We start from the raw sequence: 23,023 nt of genomic DNA, 5'->3' as shown, positions 1-23,023 counted from the left end.
AAACTGGTATTGAAAATGAATAGCAGAACAACACTCAGATTCATTCTATGTGGTCCTCAGTCGGTGGTTGATAACCGGCTTGAAGGAACAGATAGTGTGTTCACCGATGGTTCTAGAAATTCCAACATGACTGATATTAAAAGATTTATCAAATTCTTCTGTTCCCGATTTATTATAATCAAGCCATCTAGTTGTAAAACAAAGAGATTTTTATGAATATATTTCAATCAAAGTTAAGTTGTAACGGATGAATAGTAAGCGAAGAGTGAATAACTACTTATTGTGTATTAAAGTTTACTACCACTACATAAACATTAATAATTACACTGTCTGGTAAATTGTGACCAGACAATATTTCCTTTTTCTAATGCTTGGTATAACCCTGGAAAGCCTTCTAGTTAGAAAGTTATTCGTGTTTTAATTGATATTTTCCCTCAAAATCATAAAAAAAATCGAAATAAATCTATTCACATGGAAAATGGATTGTAATGGATGAATTTAAGGGGTTGAACTAAACAAATATGTGTGTTTACAGATGGTTACCGCTAGTTTTGTCCTTCCACATTCTGCTTAAGCTAGCTGGTCAATTTTCGAATATAATTTTTCTTATCTAAAATCCTTGATAAACAACGATTCTCACATTCACATAGAACAAATAAAAAAAAATAAAATAAAATAAAAACATTTTACTTAATTCAGTACAATATATAAATATGGTTAATAAGTAAATGAAAATATATGTTAAAAACAAAAAAAACATTAATATCAGTACGAAGCCATACTTTTGACAATGTGTGAAAAATAGTTATGTTGCGAATGATCATTTATATCCACCCCTAATAACTATAAAATTATGAGCAAGCCCTTGAGGCGTTTGACGTTCAAAATTCTATTCCCGCCAAGAAATTAGTAGCCGAAATTGAAAAAAAAATCTACAGGGCTTTTCTATAAAAAACATTCACCGAACTATGGCACAAGCGAATTTTATTAAGGGTGTATATAAAACGCACGCGCCATATAACCAGCACCTATATTAGTTATATTAAATGATATTAGAGAAGAATGAGCTTCCAATGAAGTAGTAATAGTTTGATAATTGAGTGTTTTCCATTTGCTGGTCAATATATTTAACCAGAAGATGGAATCAGTTTGCCTTCCGCGATGAGATTGGCTTTGTTCTGACGAACGGTCTCGGCTCGTTTTTCCTGTAAAAAATAAATAAACAATAATCACCAAAGTCATAGTCAACAATAATTAAAGTCATAATCAACCCTAAATTCAACGGAATCAGATAAAACCAAACTTGTAAATTCTCATTATGAGGAATATAATACAAGTTTACCACCTATTTGTTAATTGGGAGTTTATTTTCCAGAGGGTATCTAATTTTAATTATTTTTTTTTTTGATAAAGATTGAAATAAGTCGAAACGTCATTTTCACCTGTCAAAAATTATTAAAAAAACTAATTTTAAAATAGAAGAGACCTAAAATAAAGAACATTTAGATAAAGTCTAAGAAACAAGAAATTGAAGAAATTTGAATTTTTCAGACTATATACAAGGTGTTTCAAAACGCAAACATTAGATTTGACATAACTCAACAGGAAAAGTCCGTAGGTGTTAAAAAGTCGTCTAACATTTCACTAAAACTGTACATCTTCTTTCATCTTCAAAAAAGTAAAGACCTATAATTCCTCGCGTTGATATCGCAGCCCTAGGAGAATTTAGGGGTTTCTGATGTATGAGTTTTGGATTAATTGCACTCCAGTAGCGGCAATTTTGTTTGTTGACTTGTTCATAAAGTTCGTTCGAAAACAAGATACTAGTAAACATTGGGAAGCGCCTAATCAGCTGATTTACGAAAGTAAAAGCCTCTATACAACATCCTGAGGCTTGAATTCTTGCACCAACTGAATTTTGTAATGGCACAGCTCCAAATCTTCGTGTTAAACGTACGTTTAGAATTGGATTTGTCATGAACAGACCGAGTAATACTCATTGTTGATCTGGTCTCTACATTTTCCATTCAGTTGAGTTTCATTTAACATTGTAAACAGTCACAGAATTACCGTTTTTGTAAAACGCACAATCTAGTCCCAAGAAAATAAATTCACATACCCTCCGTGTTTCCAACAGCTGTTTTCACGCAATAAGCAAAACAAATTTGAATTTTCTTTCGAGACACCTTGTATCACATAAACGAGATGGTAATTATTGAAACTACAGTACAATAAACGATTTAGGATTGTCATGAAGATTTCCAACAATTGTAACTGTGTCATTAGAATCGTTAGTCATCGTTGGTTAGTATTTGAAATAATTGGAATGTACTGTAGGTGAGAATTTGGCCGTCACAGTCACCAGACCTCAACCCTATTGAGTTGTAGAATTAATCGAACAGGAATGTCCGCTGGAATATGTTCAAAAACGAATGGAATCAAATGGTTCAATTGTGAACCGAAATGATAAAATCGAAAATGGGTTAATCGATGAATAAAAAATTGAAATATCTATCAACAATCGACTGTAGTTTTATTATTATAATCGATGGTATTGTTTCTATTTGTAGTTTTACACGCGAACTACAGGATGGATCAAAACTTTTGATTGGTAGTATGTATTTGAAGAGACAGAGAACTCTTTGGAAAAAAATTACACAAAATGATTTGTAGTTGTTGATAATTGATCAAATTAACATTTATTCATTATTTAATAACAAAGAACCCAAATCCACTGAAAATAACAACAGTAGTATAGTCAGTTGGGATTAGGTATCTCAAACTGAATTATAAATACAAATAAATGTTAATCGATTTTAGATTAAACGGGGTCTAAAAATGTTTTACAAATATTGATTAAATTAATATAATGAATTTAAATTACATAAAAATGAACAAACCTACTACTAAATTCTACATTACTCCTTTATCTACATTGATTCAAGTAGCAATTAAAAAAACGATAAAACATGAAACCACTAATGATAAATAAAATAAAAAATAGAAAAAGAAAGTTGCAAGAACAAGTTTACATAAAATTTCAACATAAATACGATTCTTATAGCTTATACAGAGTTTATATAAAATATGTAGCTTACAGATTGCTTGGAGTTAATGAATATTGTTAATAACATTTTCCAAATTAAAATTCACTGCGTCTAACAGGAATAAGTTGTGTTTGTATTCGTTTTATAGTACTATGTGCTCTTTAAACCTGACGGATCTCTTAATCTGCCTAATTTACTTTCCATCACAATCACCACAGCTAATTTCAAATCACAATAAAATTTCAATTTTTATTGTTAACACTAATATAACCTCAAAAAATCATATTGTCTATTTCTTCAGTCTTCTTAAATTTGGCCTTTTGCCTTTCGGCACCCAGCCAGATTCATATTATATTCGTGTAATCCCTCTATCGTTCGAGAGCATATATAACAAAAAAAAGAAGCATTTCTATATATGACTCTATATATCAATCTATCATTTTCATATGTGGTCGTAGGGAAAATATTTTAATTAACGTTATTGATTTTTGTATTTGGTCATAAGGGCATATTTTCAAGATATAAAGTACCGTTTTCGAGTTATGACGTTTTTCACTCGAGCTAATGTATTCATCAATCCAAAAATAGTATACAAGAAAATCTATACTACTAAAAATTTGATAACCAAAACGTTCTTTGGAAAAATGTTAAGATAAACTATATAGTTAAGAGAGTAATTGTTTGAATTAGCAGATATAGGAGTAGAAATTTCCATTTCCGTACAAAACTCAAAGCAATCTGTCAATATGAACGTAATCAAGCATATACTTACGTAACTTCTCAGCTTCTCCTTCTGTTCCTGTTCGAGTTGTTCTTTTCGAGTTTGGGCCTGTATTAATTTTTCTTGAATTGCAACATCCAACTGTTGTAATTTAATGTTGTTTTGTTCTCTCACCTTAGATATTTGTTCTTCCTGCGTAATGAAGCACATAAACATGCAAGCTTTGAGATGAAATCGTGACAAGGCAAAAATAAATATTACCGTGATTTATTGAGAAAAAAAAAACCGAAAATTAAAAATAAAATTAGTTGATTATCGTACACTGAGAACAGAAGCCACCTAAGGATTTGAGAAGAAAATATTTTTGGATAGTTTATAAAAAATTCAAAAATTTTGTAGGTAGTTTAAACATTTTAGTAAGACCGCCATATTTCGTGACGTCTTAGATATAATCTGAACAATGGTATGGTGTTGGTCGATTTGACGATCCTGCGAGATGTAATTATTTTGGTTGTCAGGATCATTTTAATGTAAGTGAGATTCAAATTAAACTTATTACAATATTTTATGGTAATTAAATTGATTAGGCTTCCAATTTTTAACGTTTTTATTTAATAATGTAAGAACTTAACCTATAAAAGGTTCAATCACTTTATTTTTATATATAAATGCTTCTAAATGTTCTTGATTGTAGGTTTCTTCCATTTTAATATTTGATTTTTTTTAATAATTTTTGAAAAAATAAAAACTGTATTATAATAACACACGCTACGTTGCCGGCAACGATAACCTCGTGATCACCGAGCAGACAATTTCGTCAAATATACAAAAAAAATTCTAGTATGAAACCTGCCAAATTTTTTTAATGACTCAACTGTCAAAATTATGCTTCATCGAAATAATTTTTAAAAAATTCATTATTTTTCAGAATATATATCTCAATATTTAAATAACACTTAATAACAGCTGTTTAAATTGTCAACTGTCGAATTAATGTTAAAGGCTCATTTTTTTAGAATATTTGGAAAAAATAATTTTTTTGGTGTTTAAACTTTTTTTAAACGTTCTAAATATTCCACTTTAGAACAAATGCGTCAAAATACAGTAAAAATCTCGAATAAAACATGTCAAATATTTTTCAATAATAAATAAAAACTGTATTATAACAACACACGCTACGTTGCCGGCAACGATAACCACGTGATCATCAAGCAGACAACTGCTCAATGTTTTTATTAAACCTATGACGTCACAATTGAAAACCAACGAGAATCGTTATCTTGACTTTGACTCTTAGACTTTCTGATATTGACTTAGACGGTGGAATATTAATTTTTTGTATGTTTCTTGATTTTTATAAATTTCGAATTAGATCACTTTTGTTCTGAGCGTACTAAACTAATTTATCTACCTTAAGAGGACGTAACCTATAAATGGAAAGATTATTAAAAAAAAAAAAAAAAAGGAAAAAGAAACATCCTTCTCAATACTAATGAGTTTCTAGTGTGTCTCAAACAAGCAATACCTATGCGATCATGGGTTTAATGACCATTCCGTATACTCAATAAGATACCATCTTGGTTGTATATCATATTTTATCAAACCACTAAACATGGTTTTCATCGATTTCGAGAAGGCCTTCGATTCGATACATCCCAAAACAATTATAGAAGCCATAACTAATCGCTAAAGCGATTTATGATACATGATTAAACTCCTAAGTTCCCGACCAGTATAGGAATGGGTAAGAAGACCCAATATCTCCGTAACTCTTCACAGCAGCATTGGAAGAAATATACCGTAAATTAGAATGGGACAACTAAGGTCCGAGAAGAGATGATGAATATATTAACTATCTAAGATTCGTCCAATAACTCCGAAGAACTCAACACACCCAGCAATAGAGAGTTGGTAGATGGACATGACATCCTAATAAATAATGCTACACTGGAAACTGTAGAACAATACTTGGGATAACTAATACACATATACTGATCACTATTACCAGAAATTAATCGAAGAATAAATTTGGTATGAAGTGTAGGGGGCGAGACTTGGTCACTAAACACTGAATTTACTGAATGGACAAGGCAAAAACCCCAAGTAGTAGAAATCCACAGTATCAAATCCCTTAAATGGCATCGGGCAGGACTGATAATAGATATACCGTAAAAATTACAACATAGTACACACGAGACATCAAAAGACCTAACTTGAGATGGGACCGTGATATAAAGAAGCCAGCAGGAATAACTTGGGCCAGACTAACCAATCATAGACATCCAAGGGCTCAAATGAAAGACCAATACATAAAACGTTCGAGGGAAGACCATGCAAGGGGTACAAACTATGTATGCAATTATGTTTGTCTGATGTCTGCAAGTCCTTTTCTATTGAGAAGACCACAGCAGAGCAAACGAAACTCCCTAAGATTCTTTCAATTGTGCAGTCAACGTTTAGAGTTCACTGCTACCAAAGGGGTTTACAAGATACATTGAAAATCAATAAATCCAGTTTGTGGGACTATCAGAGTTCGAGGGAAGGACGAATCCAGTTCTAAAGGAATGATAGAAACAACCCCTTATGTTTAAAGGGATTGTCGTAGTTCGAGGGAAGAACTCGCAAGGGGTAAAAACACAATCGAAAGTGTATCTGAAAAATGGGCCAATGGAGTTCTTCTTCACCATGACATCAAGTTTTGAGAAGGCTCATCCTTGTGGGACTAACCAATTGCAGGTATTGTACTCTGAACGAATTATATATTTATAGGTTAGAGAGAAAACTAAATAGCAAAATTTTTTTGAAAGTGATAGATACTAAAAATAAAATTAACGCAAACATCACTTACATGTTCTTTTAGACGGTCCAGCATCTTCTTAATGTTGTCGTCGCGTTGTTGAGAAGCAGTTTTCAGTTTATCTTCGATAGCTATTCTAACTTCTTCCGTTTGTTGTTCAAGAGACAATCTGGTTTTTTCAACGCTTTCGATATGATCCTGCAATTATTTATATTTTAATATTAAAAAAAAACATAGAAATAGAACAATAGAAAGGTAACTATCATAGCACTAGCAAATGGATGAGCTGACTCAGAGACTGTTCTAGAAGTATAAAAGTTAGAAAAGAGGATTAGAAATTGCTCCAGCAACCGTCTTCCGGAAAAAGTTTAGTCGATTAGAAAAACTTGAAGAGCAAAACCTGGTAAGACGCTGAGAATCAAACACATTTTCTATCTGGTAATCAAAAATGAATTTCAAGATCAATCCACCTACCGCGACATCGAATTCTTCCTCTACCTATCTACACTTCAAATCAAAGTTGTGTTGATTTGTGTCTATTTATTTGGGGAATAGTACGAATAGAATAGAGCAGATTCCTGTTTGGTTATATATAAATAAGTTTTTTATTATATATTAGAGCATAAGCTCCTTTTTATTCAAATCTGCTCTACCTACTCGTTCCATCTTCTGTAATTTCCATTTTCCTTCCTCATTTTATTTTCTAAAGCTGCCAGGTTGGGAGTTTCGAATACCAGTTCTGCTCTTTTGGATACGGGGTTGTTGCCAATTTATTATTTTTTTAATAAATTTAATCATAAGGTGTTTCCAGCTTTTTTTTATCAATTTTTAAACGTCGTATGAGTGAGTCCGAGTCACCTGCCGGGGAATTTAAGGTTATAAGGTCGGCAAAGTTTTATAAATTGAAGATTATTTGTTGGAGAAGTATCACAAATTGCTTAAGTACGTTTACAATCAGCTAGGGGGGTCAGTATAGAGCTCAGCATCTAATATTCTGGATGTTATTATCATTTTAGTAAACATTTTGTATATAACATCAAAAATTAAATGATATATCGTGTGGTACAACTTATCTCTTGCCTCATAAACAAAATAATTAAGTAAAGATCATGTACCTACACTATAGATAAGGTAATCGAGTTGAGTAAATATAAAAAAAAAAATAAAAAAGCTTCTCAGTTTACTGATTATGGAATATTGCAGTTCAACAACCGCAAAATGGAAATAAAAATAGTTTTTGCATAAATTCGATCAAAAATAAATTTTTTGGAGCTTTCACATACATACTAGACCAGTCCAGCCAAGTTTTTTGCTCTAAAATCGTTAGGACTAAAAATTCATATGTGTACAAATGCAAAAAATAGTAAGTTGTATAGTCCAATTGTCGGAAATCATCTTCTTCTTCGTACCAAAATGAATGCAACATCTTGTGGTGTCGAGCAAGACCTCCATCCATTCTAACCCAAGAATCATTTGGTGTTGAATCGTCTGACTTTGAATGGCTCCTCGAAGATCCGAACCGATGAATGGCACCAAGGAACGGTGCTTTTCCTGGGGTACACCTTTGAAACTTTTTGGCTTCTATTTAAAACAGAATTTTATGTTTAACAAATTGTATCACCCATTTGGAAGAAACTATATCTAAACATCGGGCAACAAATAAGAACAAATACATGAGGGCTGAAAAAAAGTTGGTGACGGGGAACTAAAAACTGGCAACTACACTAGATATCTTCGCATTCTGAACGAATTTGAGGAGCTCAAACCCGAATTTAAGACAAATCAATGAACTAATCAAACAATGGATTTTCCTGTAAGAGGTTCTACATCGAAAGCTAGAAAACCGAAGACGATACCAATTGATGTATATGATTCATTAGTCAAACTAGTTCTACAAATGGACTTGTCCCTATTAGTATTTCAAGAAGGAATACAAAAGGTTGACTCCGTGTTGGTTGTATCAAGTTATCTTGAGTTGCACGGAAATGATTTGGTAAATCAACTGGCAAGAAAGGGAACAAAAGGTGAAGTTTATATTCTGGGAAAAGGTTTCTGATGAGATCTGTCGCTTGTGATGGTGTCTATAGAAGTCTCTGCCACCTTCGCTGGTTTTTCTTGACAACCGAACAAGTAATAGACAGAAAGATAATGAATTCCATGGAGATCTTGCTGCCGGAATGGTAAATAGTGTAGCAAAATATATTTAAAAGTACAAGGCATTTGGGAAAGTTTCCACAAGCACATATTTCCTCCTATAATCTAATCATAAAAAATTTGGGACTAACATAGATGAAATTGTGAATCGTTACCTTCAATTTAGACCTTAAATCGGTAATATACGCTTCTCTTTTTTCTTCGTAATTGCCCATTTTTTGTTCTAAAGCGTCACGAGTAGCAGATATGAATTGAGAAGTCTTTTCGTTCTTTTTGCGACTGGCCTCTTCAATTTTCATGATTTTTGAGGACCAAGCAGCCATTTTATTAGATTCCAATTGCTAAAATCAAATATTTAAAACATATCTTGATTTATTTACCCATTTTCCAAGAGATCATCATATAACTAACCTGCCTACGTTCTTCAGCAGCCTTCAACTTATCCTCGATATCCTGGACGGACATGCTACCTTTCGGCGAGAGAGATAACTTTGGTGGTGGCACTTTAACGTCTGGTTCTGCCAGAATCACTTCATAGCGAAGGCCACCTTTTGTTTTTTCTTGGCAACGTACTTCAGTAGCTGGAAATAAAAATGTCAAATATAGGTAAATTGCTATTTTCAATGTCCGAAAGAGTCTGGCAGACTATTAGGCGCGAAAATTTGTATAAATCATTTGTTAAAAAATCCTTAAATGATGGAAAAGCTTCCTTATTCCCTACTTCCGAATTTCTAATGGAATTTAGAACAATAAAAACTCGAGTCAGTATATCCTTGTCTGTCAGACGCCATATTTCTGTTAGTGTGACTTTTTTTATATTAGAATTAATGGAAATGGAATGGAGTAATGGAAAAAAGCTACACAAATCATGAACTCATCGCTGTGTTCAGAAAAACAATTAACCTAAACACAAAAATGACAATATACAAAGTCATAGTGAAACCTATTTAAACGTATTATTTTTCCCGGTGGTTAGGTTAGGTTGTGGTTTTCTCCCTTAATATCTAATTCATATAAAATAATTAAAATACGTTGGAATATGTTTCATTTAAAACAATTTTTTATTAATGCTAAACTTTCTGAATTGAAAGAAGGATTTTTTTTGTTTCTAGTGTCATCGGCTTCAATCACTGCGGTTATTAGCTTTTTTTGCGTAGGATTTTTAACTGTTTCTCTATGATATCGAACACTATTATTTGATCACTGTTTTTATCATCATCAATAAGAAAAAAAATCACGCAAAACCAAATTTGTTTGCGTTTTTTTTTTCAACTATGATGATTTGTATCATTCAACAGCAATTTGACCAGAGTAGGAACTTACGATTTAATGACCTCGTATACAGTTTTTAATATTCTTTTCGATCCGTTTGATCATTTTCACATACAAATTTTCTTACAAGTAAAAAATGTAGAATGAAACAGATACTGACTTATCACAATATAAAATAAAAAAATGTTACTTTCGATTTTTTTTTGTTTGTATTTCAGAAAATCGATTAAAAAAAGTTACTATTGAATATAATAGAAATTTTTCGTTGATTTTACTGTTGCATACCGCGACGGGTATAAAAACAGAGTAGATATTCAACACCAAAAAAGTACATAAACAGCTAAATGATTTAAACCAGTTCTAAACATTAAATCGTGCTTGTTTGCACCAAATTATCTACAATCGATATACGCATCGGCGTACTATTTACTTTTTTACAGAAACTATTCCAAATTGTTAATTAAAATCGATATTTGAATCAGATGTATACGAGGGCCATTCTTCAAGGAAACAATAATTTGATGGAGTAAGCCTTTTCTAAATAATCAAACAAGATTACACCTTTGATTGAAATCCAAAAAAAAAATTTTTACGAATTTGAGGTTGTTTCTGAGGGTACAAATAGTAAATTTAAGGCGGGGGAGACATATCATTTCCATTATTTTAGACATTACATGGTACAACTTACATATGATAAATCAATGAAACCTAACCTAACTTAACCAAGATGGTAATTATTTAGAAATGGAGCTCCAGGTAAAAATCGTTCCAAAAAATGTTTCACGCATTTGGGGTTGTTTCTGAGGGTACAAATAGTAAATTTAAGGCGGGGGAGACATATCATTTCCATTATTTTAGACATTACATGGTACAACTTACATATGATAAATCAATGAAATCTAACCTAACTTAACCAAGATGGTAATTATTTAGAAATGGAGCTCCAGGTAAAAATCGTTCCAAAAAATGTTTCACGCATTTGGGGTTGTTTCTGAGGGTACAAATAGTAAATTTAAGGCGGGGGAGACATATCATTTCCATTATTTTAGACATTACATGGTACAACTTACATATGATAAATCAATGAAATCTAACCTAACTTAACCAAGATGGTAATTATTTAGAAATGGAGCTCCAGGTAAAAATCGTTCCAAAAAATGTTTCACGCATTTGGGGTTGTTTCTGAGGGTACAAATAGTAAATTTATGGCGGGGGAGACATATCATTTCCATTATTTTAGACATTACATGGTACAACTTACATATGATAAATCAATGAAATCTAACCTAACTTAACCAAGATGGTAATTATTTAGAAATGGAGCTCCAGGTAAAAATCGTTCCAAAAAATGTTTCACGCATTTGGGGTTGTTTCTGATGGTACAAATAGTAAATTTATGGCGGGGGAGACATATTATTTCCATTATTTTAGACATTACATGGTACAACTTACATATGATAAATCAATGAAATCTAACCTAACTTAACCAAGATGGTAATTATTTAGAAATGGAGCTCCAGGTAAAAATCGTTCCAAAAAATGTTTCACGCATTTGGGGTTGTTTCTGAGGGTACAAATAGTAAATTTATGGCGGGGGAGACATATTATTTCCATTATTTTAGACATTACATGGTACAACTTACATATGATAAATCAATGAAATCTAACCTAACTTAACCAAGATGGTAATTATTTAGAAATGGAGCTCCAGGTAAAAATCGTTCCAAAAAATGTTTCACGCATTTGGGGTTGTTTCTGAGGGTACAAATAGTAAATTTATGGCGGGGGAGACATATTATTTCCATTATTTTAGACATTACATGGTACAACTTACATATGATAAATCAATGAAATCTAACCTAACTTAACCAAGATGGTAATTATTTAGAAATGGAGCTCCAGGTAAAAATCGTTCCAAAAAATGTTTCACGCATTTGGGGTTGTTTCTGAGGGTACAAATAGTAAATTTATGGCGGGGGAGACATATTATTTCCATTATTTTAGACATTACATGGTACAACTTACATATGATAAATCAATGAAATCTAACCTAACTTAACCAAGATGGTAATTATTTAGAAATGGAGCTCCAGGTAAAAATCGTTCCAAAAAATGTTTCACGCATTTGGGGTTGTTTCTGAGGGTACAAATAGTAAATTTATGGCGGGGGAGACATATTATTTCCATTATTTTAGACATTACATGGTACAACTTACATATGATAAATCAATGAAATCTAACCTAACTTAACCAAGATGGTAATTATTTAGAAATGGAGCTCCAGGTAAAAATCGTTCCAAAAAATGTTTCACGCATTTGGGGTTGTTTCTGAGGGTACAAATAGTAAATTTATGGCGGGGGAGACATATTATTTCCATTATTTTAGACATTACATGGTACAACTTACATATGATAAATCAATGAAATCTAACCTAACTTAACCAAGATGGTAATTATTTAGAAATGGAGCTCCAGGTAAAAATCGTTCCAAAAAATGTTTCACGCATTTGGGGTTGTTTCTGAGGGTACAAATAGTAAATTTATGGCGGGGGAGACATATTATTTCCATTATTTTAGACATTACATGGTACAACTTACATATGATAAATCAATGAAATCTAACCTAACTTAACCAAGATGGTAATTATTTAGAAATGGAGCTCCAGGTAAAAATCGTTCCAAAAAATGTTTCACGCATTTGAGGTTGTTTCTGAGGGTACAAATAGTAAATTTAAGGCGGGGGAGACATATCATTTCCATTATTTTAGACATTACATGGTACAACTTACATATGATAAATCAATGAAATCTAACCTAACTTAACCAAGATGGTAATTATTTAGAAATGGAGCTCCAGGTAAAAATCGTTCCAAAAAATGTTTCACGCATTTGGGGTTGTTTCTGAGGGTACAAATAGTAAATTTATGGCGGGGGAGACATATTATTTCCATTATTTTAGACATTACATGGTACAACTTACATATGATAAATCAATGAAATCTAACCTAACTTAACCAAGATGGTAATTATTTAGAAATGGAGCTCCAGGTAAAAATCGTTCCAAAAAATGTTTCACGCATTTGGGGTTGTTTCTGAGGGTACAAATAGTAAATTTAAGGCGGGGGAGACATATTATTTCCATTATTTTAGACATTACATGGTACAACTTACATATGATAAATCAATGAAATCTAACCTAACTTAACCAAGATGGTAATTATTTAGAAATGGAGCTCCAGGTAAAAATCGTTCCAAAAAATGTTTCACGCATTTGGGGTTGTTTCTGAGGGTACAAATAGTAAATTTATGGCGGGGGAGACATATTATTTCCATTATTTTAGACATTACATGGTACAACTTACATATGATAAATCAATGAAATCTAACCTAACTTAACCAAGATGGTAATTATTTAGAAATGGAGCTCCAGGTAAAAATCGTTCCAAAAAATGTTTCACGCATTTGGGGTTGTTTCTGATGGTACAAATAGTAAATTTATGGCGGGGGAGACATATTATTTCCATTATTTTAGACATTACATGGTACAACTTACATATGATAAATCAATGAAATCTAACCTAACTTAACCAAGATGGTAATTATTTAGAAATGGAGCTCCAGGTAAAAATCGTTCCAAAAAATGTTTCACGCATTTGGGGTTGTTTCTGAGGGTACAAATAGTAAATTTATGGCGGGGGAGACATATCATTTCCATTATTTTAGACATTACATGGTACAACTTACATATGATAAATCAATGAAATCTAACCTAACTTAACCAAGATGGTAATTATTTAGAAATGGAGCTCCAGGTAAAAATCGTTCCAAAAAATGTTTCACGCATTTGGGGTTGTTTCTGAGGGTACAAATAGTAAATTTAAGGCGGGGGAGACATATTATTTCCATTATTTTAGACATTACATGGTACAACTTACATATGATAAATCAATGAAATCTAACCTAACATAACCAAGATGGTAATTATTTAGAAATGGAGCTCCAGGTAAAAATCGTTCCAAAAAATGTTTCACGCATTTGGGGTTGTTTCTGAGGGTACAAATAGTAAATTTATGGCGGGGGAGACATATTATTTCCATTATTTTAGACATTACATGGTACAACTTACATATGATAAATCAATGAAATCTAACCTAACTTAACCAAGATGGTAATTATTTAGAAATGGAGCTCCAGGTAAAAATCGTTCCAAAAAATGTTTCACGCATTTGGGGTTGTTTCTGAGGGTACAAATAGTAAATTTATGGCGGGGGAGACATATTATTTCCATTATTTTAGACATTACATGGTACAACTTACATATGATAAATCAATGAAATCTAACCTAACTTAACCAAGATGGTAATTATTTAGAAATGGAGCTCCAGGTAAAAATCGTTCCAAAAAATGTTTCACGCATTTGGGGTTGTTTCTGAGGGTACAAATAGTAAATTTATGGCGGGGGAGACATATCATTTCCATTATTTTAGACATTACATGGTACAACTTACATATGATAAATCAATGAAATCTAACCTAACTTAACCAAGATGGTAATTATTTAGAAATGGAGCTCCAGGTAAAAATCGTTCCAAAAAATGTTTCACGCATTTGGGGTTGTTTCTGAGGGTACAAATAGTAAATTTAAGGCGGGGGAGACATATTATTTCCATTATTTTAGACATTACATGGTACAACTTACATATGATAAATCAATGAAATCTAACCTAACTTAACCAAGATGGTAATTATTTAGAAATGGAGCTCCAGGTAAAAATCGTTCCAAAAAATGTTTCACGCATTTGGGGTTGTTTCTGAGGGTACAAATAGTAAATTTATGGCGGGGGAGACATATTATTTCCATTATTTTAGACATTACATGGTACAACTTACATATGATAAATCAATGAAATCTAACCTAACTTAACCAAGATGGTAATTATTTAGAAATGGAGCTCCAGGTAAAAATCGTTCCAAAAAATGTTTCACGCATTTGGGGTTGTTTCTGAGGGTACAAATAGTAAATTTATGGCGGGGGAGACATATTATTTCCATTATTTTAGACATTACATGGTACAACTTACATATGATAAATCAATGAAATCTAACCTAACTTAACCAAGATGGTAATTATTTAGAAATGGAGCTCCAGGTAAAAATCGTTCCAAAAAATGTTTCACGCATTTGGGGTTGTTTCTGAGGGTACAAATAGTAAATTTATGGCGGGGGAGACATATCATTTCCATTATTTTAGACATTACATGGTACAACTTACATATGATAAATCAATGAAACCTAACCTAACTTAACCAAGATGGTAATTATTTAGAAATGGAGCTCCAGGTAAAAATCGTTCCAAAAAATGTTTCACGCATTTGGGGTTGTTTCTGAGGGTACAAATAGTAAATTTAAGGCGGGGGAGACATATCATTTCCATTATTTTAGACATTACATGGTACAACTTACATATGATAAAATCAATGGAACTTAACCTAACCTAAATTCGTTCCAAAAAATGTTTCACGCATTTGGGGTTGTTTCTATGGGTACAAATAGTAAATTTAAGGCGGGGGAGACATATCATTTCCATTATTTTAGACATTACATGGTACAACTTACATATGATAAATCATTGAAACCTAACCCAACCAATTCAAAATATTTACCATCTTGCTTAAGTTAGGTTAGGTTCCATTGATTTATCATATGTAAGTTGTATCATGTAATTTCTAAAATAATGGAAATGATATGTCTCCCCCGCCTTAAATTTACTATTTGTACCCATAGAAACAACCCAAATGAACGATTTTTGCCTGGAGCCCCAATTCTAAATAATTACCAAACAAAGGGAGTATATTATGAAAAACGTAAGAGGAAAAGTTCAAATGGACTAAAGATCTTTTAGGATGAAGACAGTATCAAACCAAGGTCACTAAGATGTGGCTTGTTATTCAATAAGTCACTGGACCCGATGAACTTAACAAGTCCGCTATGCAAACTCATATAAAAGAGGTCTGCTTCTAGCAGATTAGAAACTTTCTCGGGTTCAACCCATACTAAAGAAAGGAAAAAATAGTCCCAGCCCCTGCAAATTCGTTGAGCGGCAAATCTTGAAATATTTGGAGTCTGCTAACATCATCAATACCGGGGATCTCCTGAGTCATGTCACCAACGTGTGGACTGAAGCTATAGAGAATCCAGAGCTATCGCATGGACATATCGAAGGGGTTTGATAGGGTTTGGCATGCCTATCTTCTAAATAAGTTTATATCGAACGGTTTCTCGTCATTACTCATCGACTTGCTTACTAGCATTCTCGAAGACCGATCCATCCAGGTCACTATCGATGAACAGACCGAGGTTTGAGGTCAACGCTGATGTTCCTTAAGGATGCACACCCAAATCCGTAGGCAGCAACAAATTACCACACTCAATACCGATCTTGAAAACATTCTGGGGTAGGTTAATGCAGCAAAGAACCAGAGTGCTGTTCTTACAAAGAAGGCGGGCTCTGCAGCTAAGTACTTCGTCCTGTCTAGACATCAAATATCACCATCATCGTAAAATCGCTTATTGGATATTCAGGTTAAGAGCAATATGTCATAGTATAGTCACTTGACTGAATTAGCTAAAGCAGCTCTACAAAAACTTTTAGACCAAAAATCTATATACTCCGTAAGAGCTTCTAATCCTCTATAGGTCCAGATTCATCCATCTTTGGTCGCACGTTTGGAACTCGGCTCCCAAGCATACCTTTAGGATGCTCGACTCAATGCAGAGTTCGCCTGCAGACGCCCAGGAGGTCAATTTATCGGGACTCCTTTGTTTGGAGAAGTGCAAGCCTGTCAAATCAGCTACCAAGACACGTCTTTTTCCTATAGAAGTTCAATCTTAGTTCACTTCTGTTCATTCTAGCCACGGATAGGATTATAAAAATAATAAAAGAGAAGAATTATAAGCCGGAGACCATAATTGGCAACAGAAATCTAAAACCGATGAAAATAGAGAAATAGTGAAAGTACTGGGAGTCGAAAAAACGGTTTTTGCTTCCTTAGGAGCACGTTGCCCGGATCAAGTGCATTGTTTTAATTGAATTTTTGTTTTTGGGGTAAAATGATGTATCCAAGTTCCATCCACCGTCATATATCAACGGAAAAATTCATTTGGATTACACTGGAAGGCATTTTTAATGCGAACGAGCTTTTGATCAGCATCAAGCAATTGCAAATAGAGTTTTCTCAACAATCAAAATTATTTTTTCTATATATTTACCTAACCTATTTCTTTATATGAGTATTAAAACTTATTTCGCGAATCAGTATAAAAAAAGTTTTCTTGGAAGGCTACGTATATATATTTATGCAATGCATAATCTAGTTTTCTCAACGCTGCGTGATTAATTTTTCATAAATATATTAAACAGTTTCATAGTCTAAAAAAATCGGGACGCAAAGTTTCTTCTGTTTTTTTTTTGTAACCAGCCTCCTCAATTTTACTGTTTATTTAGATGACAGTGTTTACCTGTTTTAACTGTACTTCTATAAATAGAAGTCAGTCGTATAAAAAAAAGTAAACGTTTCAAGCACAAAAGTTCATTGAAATGGGCGAGGACTAAATCGCTTCAAATTAGTCATTGTACTTATTAGAGAAAACTGATTTGATTTGAGACATGAACAAACCAAAAAGGACATCGACCTCCATAGTAAAAAAATGATTATAATGTTTTATTTTTATTTCGAATAAGCCCACATATTTGTGACATATACAAATTAAAATTACTATAGGGTATAAAACTGTTATCACATCTAGGATTTGCAAAGACCACAGGGCGATATGAGTAGGTTGAAGGAATCAGACGTGAATCAGCTGAAGCAGTTTGTATTAGAACACAACCACCAACCTTAAAAATTTCTATGACCAAATGATGCTAGCATTACAGAACCGGTTTATTCAATAATTTATTCACTCATTGGAAATACACCCCAATTTTCTGCCATTTGTTGGAAGTACACCCCCTATTCTACCACTTGTTGGAAGTACACCCCACTTTTCTGTCGTTTGTTGGAGGTAAACTAACCTATTCTACCATTTGTTGAAGATATACCCAGATTTTCTTCTATTTGTCGCAAGTACACCCCCTATTCTGCCTTTTGTTGGCAGTATACCCCAATTTTCTGCCATTTGTTGGAAGTACACTCCAATTTTCTGCCTTCTGTTAGAAGTATATCACAATATTCCGCTACTTGTTGGAAGTACACCCCTATTTTCTGTCGTTTGTTGGAAGTATACCCCAATATTCCGCCTCTTGTTAAAAGTACACCCAATTTTCTGTCGTTTGTTGGAAGTACACCCCAATTTTCTGCATTCTGTTAGAAGTATATCACAATATTCCGCCACTTGTAAGTACACCCCAATTTTCTGTCGTTTGTTGGAAGTATATCAGAATATTTCGCCACTTGTTGGAAGTACACCCCAATTTTCTGTCGTTTGTTGGAAGTATACCCCAATATTCTGCCACTTGTTGGAAGTACACCCCAATTTTCTGCCTTCTGTATATAAAATTTTGTGATGTGTACCCTTATTATAAGTAAAAAGAAAGTGGATAATAACGGTCATTATTAACAAATTGGAAATACAATATGATAAAAAAATAATCTAAATTGTTTATACAAAACCAAATATTCGTATATGTAAAAGTTTTGGCACAATGATACGATGAAAATAAATCAACTGCTTTTCTTCCATGATGTTAATATAACCCACAAAATATAAAAAAAAAATGATAACAATAACTACTAGCATAAGAAATTACCAAAAATTAGTCTGCTTTCCCCTTAATGATTTTCTAATAATTTTAGATATATAAACCAAAAAAGCATAAAGGAAAAAATCATCAAATGTTTTCTCTCAAGTTAAAAACCATCTAGTTGTTGGTAATTGTGATGACAAACGTTTTCTTTTATGACCATTTGCACTATACTAACTGTCCAATTTGTAAATTATGGGTATAACAATACTTTAATGGTCAACAGCTTTCTTATAATGAATGTTTAGACTATTTTAGTTGCACAAATAGTGAAAGTTTTCCATAATAATATGAAAAAGTGAGAAAATTAAGATTTAAACATGCTTGGATGGTTGTTTATTTGGCAGTTAATTTTTTTTAAGTGAGAAAATAAATGAGCAAAGTTTATTTTTAGTCAACAACTTGACATCAAATATTATATATAGCAAATATACACTAGATTTCTATTTGAATTACAAATTAGAAATATAATAAGATATTATTTTTGCCCTTATTAAATTTTTATTTTCACATAAAGCTTCCACTAAAGATTTCAAAAATAAACCACCCAAAACAAATATTTTACATTTTACATTTAAACACGTATATAAATAGATATTTTACACCTGTTTGGATCCCTTTATTTGTTATTCTTTATCTTGATTTTTAATCTCTTTTGATAGAAAATCAGTTCGAAAATAACAGTCAAGTTAGTTTAACTTGTAGTTTTTAACTGACTTTCCATCAAGTTTCTAACAAATAAAAACTTTAAGAAAATTTAATAATCTGAAATGGACTAATACATTTTCACAAATTAAAACTTGGAAGTGAGTCGATCTCAACCCTGAATGATTCTAAGTAAAAGTAAAATTGCCTTTAAATAATTACAAGAGCTGTACCTAAAGTAAAAATAGACATTTATTCCGTATTAACTATATAATACTTACTAAGGTATATCTAAAATTTGGCTGCAAAAATTCCTAAATGTAATTCATTATTAATATTATACTCAAATTCAATTTCAACCTATTTTAAATCGAAATTTAGAATTAAAGAAGAATAAAAAGAAATCTCCCTTATGTGGGTGTAAACAGCTTTCCTGATAAGTCGTAAATCAATATGAATTTTTACTGTATTAGTTTTCAAAAATTGTATCATCATCAAATATTTCCATTAAAATTATTGAAATGTTGCTGTTGTAAAAGAATTTCTTTGTTCTGGGATCATATGTTAAAACAAAATGGACTCCAACTCGTATGCCCTTGTGTTACAAATTTTCGCGTTTACTTATATTTAATCACGATGTTTACTTACCATCCATTATTAAAATGATATACAACACAAAAATAAAATTAAACGAATAAAGCGGACGACGGTTATTTTTAAAAATCCTCTTCGACACTCAGACAAAGACTACAAGGCGCAAGGGATTCAAATACACTTAGAGCATCTACTGTTTACAGCCGGTTTTCAAATGGTAAAAAACAACGGAAAAATCCAGTTTAAATTTAAGTGAGGTTACAGTGAACGTTACTGGAAATAGGCGCGAATTTCAAATAAGAAATGTATACTCACACGTATAACGGATAAATAATAAAATTAGATTTGAGTAGCTTGAAATATTATCAGAAATGGCATTTGAATTACCTCTAAGTAACTGTCATTCTAGTATACTCTACAATAAGATTTCTTGTCTGAGATATTTTGTTCATAATATGGAAGTAAATTCGTTTGTACTTGAAAAATAAATAAATTAAAAAGTATAGTTGGACACTTACTGATAAACTGCACTCGCTTTGGCTGGTCTTGTATGAAACTCTTTGACTTCGTTTTTACTTTGGTGATAGGCATCTGTGATCTATGTACTGTAAAATTAAAAAAATCTATGTATAATTCACTTTTATACAATTATCTCTATTCACACATATCACGAAATTTGACAGTTTTTTAAATTGTGATGCCAGAGTTCGTGTCATCAACGCACTACGTTTTTTTAAACTGTCAATATGTAGAAACAAAAGTCTGAGAATAATGTCGAATTCAGAAATATTTACATAATGGAATAAATTTCTCTACGACAAATTATTAGGAACAAAATTTAACATTCACTATAACTAAAATGGTCCATATCATCGTACTTTTTATTTTTTGAGACATAGTATAGGTTACGTAGACACGCCGTTTTAATTGGAGTTATTTGATAAACGATCTTATCGGAATTTTATTAATTCAAATAAAGGTTATTAACGGTTTAAGACATTGGCCGGAAACTAATTTGATAACAATCTTGGAAATAAATTATTTGTTAATATATAAATTCGCATTTTTTAAATAAAGTTATTTGTGTAAGACGATAATATTTAGTTGAACAATGATACTATAAAAACCGATGATATTTTCTCTTTATTTCTATTTTTAGCAAAATTGATAAAGAAATTTGATTACTGAAAAATATACGTTGATTTTGGTTAAGAAACCTTAAATTAATTTCCTATGAAAATCAAAACTAAATAAGACATTTTTATTGACTTGTATTGACAACTAGCACAGAGACGTACTCAGCGTTTATAGCCTGTATGTCATTTTTAAAGAGTTACATTACATTATTATATTTTATTTAAATTTATGGATTAGTATTTATATAATTTTTTGTGTAGAGTAATGATCTTAATTTCTGTACAATCATTTTAAAAATTATTCCAGAATAATTTGTAAGTATACACCCGATATATGAATTCGATTTATACAAATGTTATTTAATACGAAAATACTAGATACTTGATATTTTTTTGTAAGTCTAGTGTCGATTGATTTGCTACACCAAAAAATATTAGAAATCGAATAGAGAAAATAATTATTTCGCATGTAAAATATGTAAAATTGGAATAGTTACAAGGGGGTGACCATAATTATACATCGAAATGTGTCTGGACGTATAAAGGTTTCCATTCAACAAGCTATGATGAGTCAGAGGCGATCTGTCAAGCGTCAAAATGAACTTGGCACGCCGGTATGTATATGCGGTATTGATGAATTCGCCGTAACGGCATTGGAAAAACCCATAAGACTTTCCCTTCATAAATAATAAAATAAACAATTTTTAATTACTTTTTTGAAGAATTCATTTATATAAATTTATTCAAAAAACTTTTGTATAGCTCAAGCACATTTTCCAAATATGAAAATTATAACTTTCTAAATCATTTTTTCAAAGTTTTCAAAATTAATTTTCATTTTTTGTATTTAATTAATCGCTTTTCGATATATATGAATAAGAAATTTTTGTCGAACAAACAAATAAAGACAGAATCGATATCTTCAAAATTACTTACCGGCAGCAGGTAATGGGGCCCGACATGTGTGACAGAAGCATTGCATAACAGATTCCCTTACTAAACCCAGCAGCATCTTGAATAAATTTTCTTGGTAACGCGTTCACAACCACTGTTATTTCTCCTTGCTGAAGATTTTGTTCGATTTGACGAGAATTTCGCTACTTCCGGTGAAACCTGACCGCTTTTCCCGTTGATACTGTCGGAAAGGGGAGGATTAAGGAACAAGGAATAGAGAATGAACCGCTACGTTGCCAATTTGTCGTAGCGGAAAAGCCCATTGGAGTCCAACGGAGTCGAATCAAACGAAAATCCGGGTGGTAAACAAAAAGTACACATATCGAAGATATGGGTATTCATTTCAGACAGAGGTCTTCATATTTGTTCTTTTTTGGACAGAATTAAACCTTATTTTTCCAAGGATTTTTCCATCTCATCTCAAGTAAACAGTTTTCACTCCCAATCAGTCGAATAGGAGGATTATTTCGCAAAAATTAGCAAAAAAACACCCTCTTCGCCCCCTTTTGGTCTAGGTTTTAGGTAAATCACGACCTCACCGAAAACTCTCACTCACCAGGTTTTGAATGATTTTCTTGCAACTCTTTCGCCAACCAAATTCCCGACCACCGGTAATAATGCAGATGCAACGGTTCTGCATTCCACTTTAGTCCATCTAATTGTTTGAAAGGACAGTTTCCCTTTCTTACCTTAATAACAAACCCATTGGAAACAACCAAAATCAAGTTATGCAGAGGCATTCCAAGGCTACTGTACACGAATGGGGCTTCAAAGAGTTTGAACGCCTATCATATAACCCTGATTGGGCTATACATATTAAAAAATAATCAATTTTTTTTATTTATGCGGTACTACTATGGTAGAATTTACAATTTTTGAAAGTAATTCTGATATTTCTAT

At 32.1% G+C, this 23,023-nt stretch overlaps 1 protein-coding gene across 3 annotated transcripts; it reads right to left on the bottom strand.

Moving 5' to 3' along the window:
• Positions 1–671: 671 nt before the first annotated feature.
• On the bottom strand, positions 672–22,315 carry LOC130442183 (myosin-9). 3 transcript variants are annotated; one of them, XM_056776297.1, is made up of 7 exons: positions 22,106–22,304; positions 20,552–20,638; positions 9,131–9,300; positions 8,875–9,060; positions 6,617–6,763; positions 3,820–3,960; positions 672–1,205 (listed from the first exon to the last, which is right to left on the bottom strand). In XM_056776297.1, exons 1-7 carry the CDS (start codon positions 22,179–22,181, stop codon positions 1,128–1,130), a joined length of 885 nt encoding a protein of 294 aa, XP_056632275.1. In that variant the 5' UTR covers positions 22,182–22,304; the 3' UTR covers positions 672–1,127. The 3 variants fall into 3 exon arrangements, with proteins under 3 accessions (XP_056632275.1, XP_056632276.1, XP_056632277.1); XM_056776298.1 differs by lacking the exon at positions 3,820–3,960 and having other exon boundaries at positions 22,106–22,315; XM_056776299.1 differs by lacking the exons at positions 20,552–20,638; positions 22,106–22,304 and adding an exon at positions 20,088–20,266.
• Between the last annotated feature and the right edge of the window lie 708 nt (positions 22,316–23,023).

This window comes from Diorhabda sublineata, chromosome 3, assembly GCF_026230105.1.
Source record: "Diorhabda sublineata isolate icDioSubl1.1 chromosome 3, icDioSubl1.1, whole genome shotgun sequence".
Taxonomy (NCBI): Eukaryota; Metazoa; Arthropoda; class Insecta; order Coleoptera; family Chrysomelidae; genus Diorhabda; species Diorhabda sublineata.
This window is presented reverse-complemented; position numbering and strand designations above follow the sequence as displayed.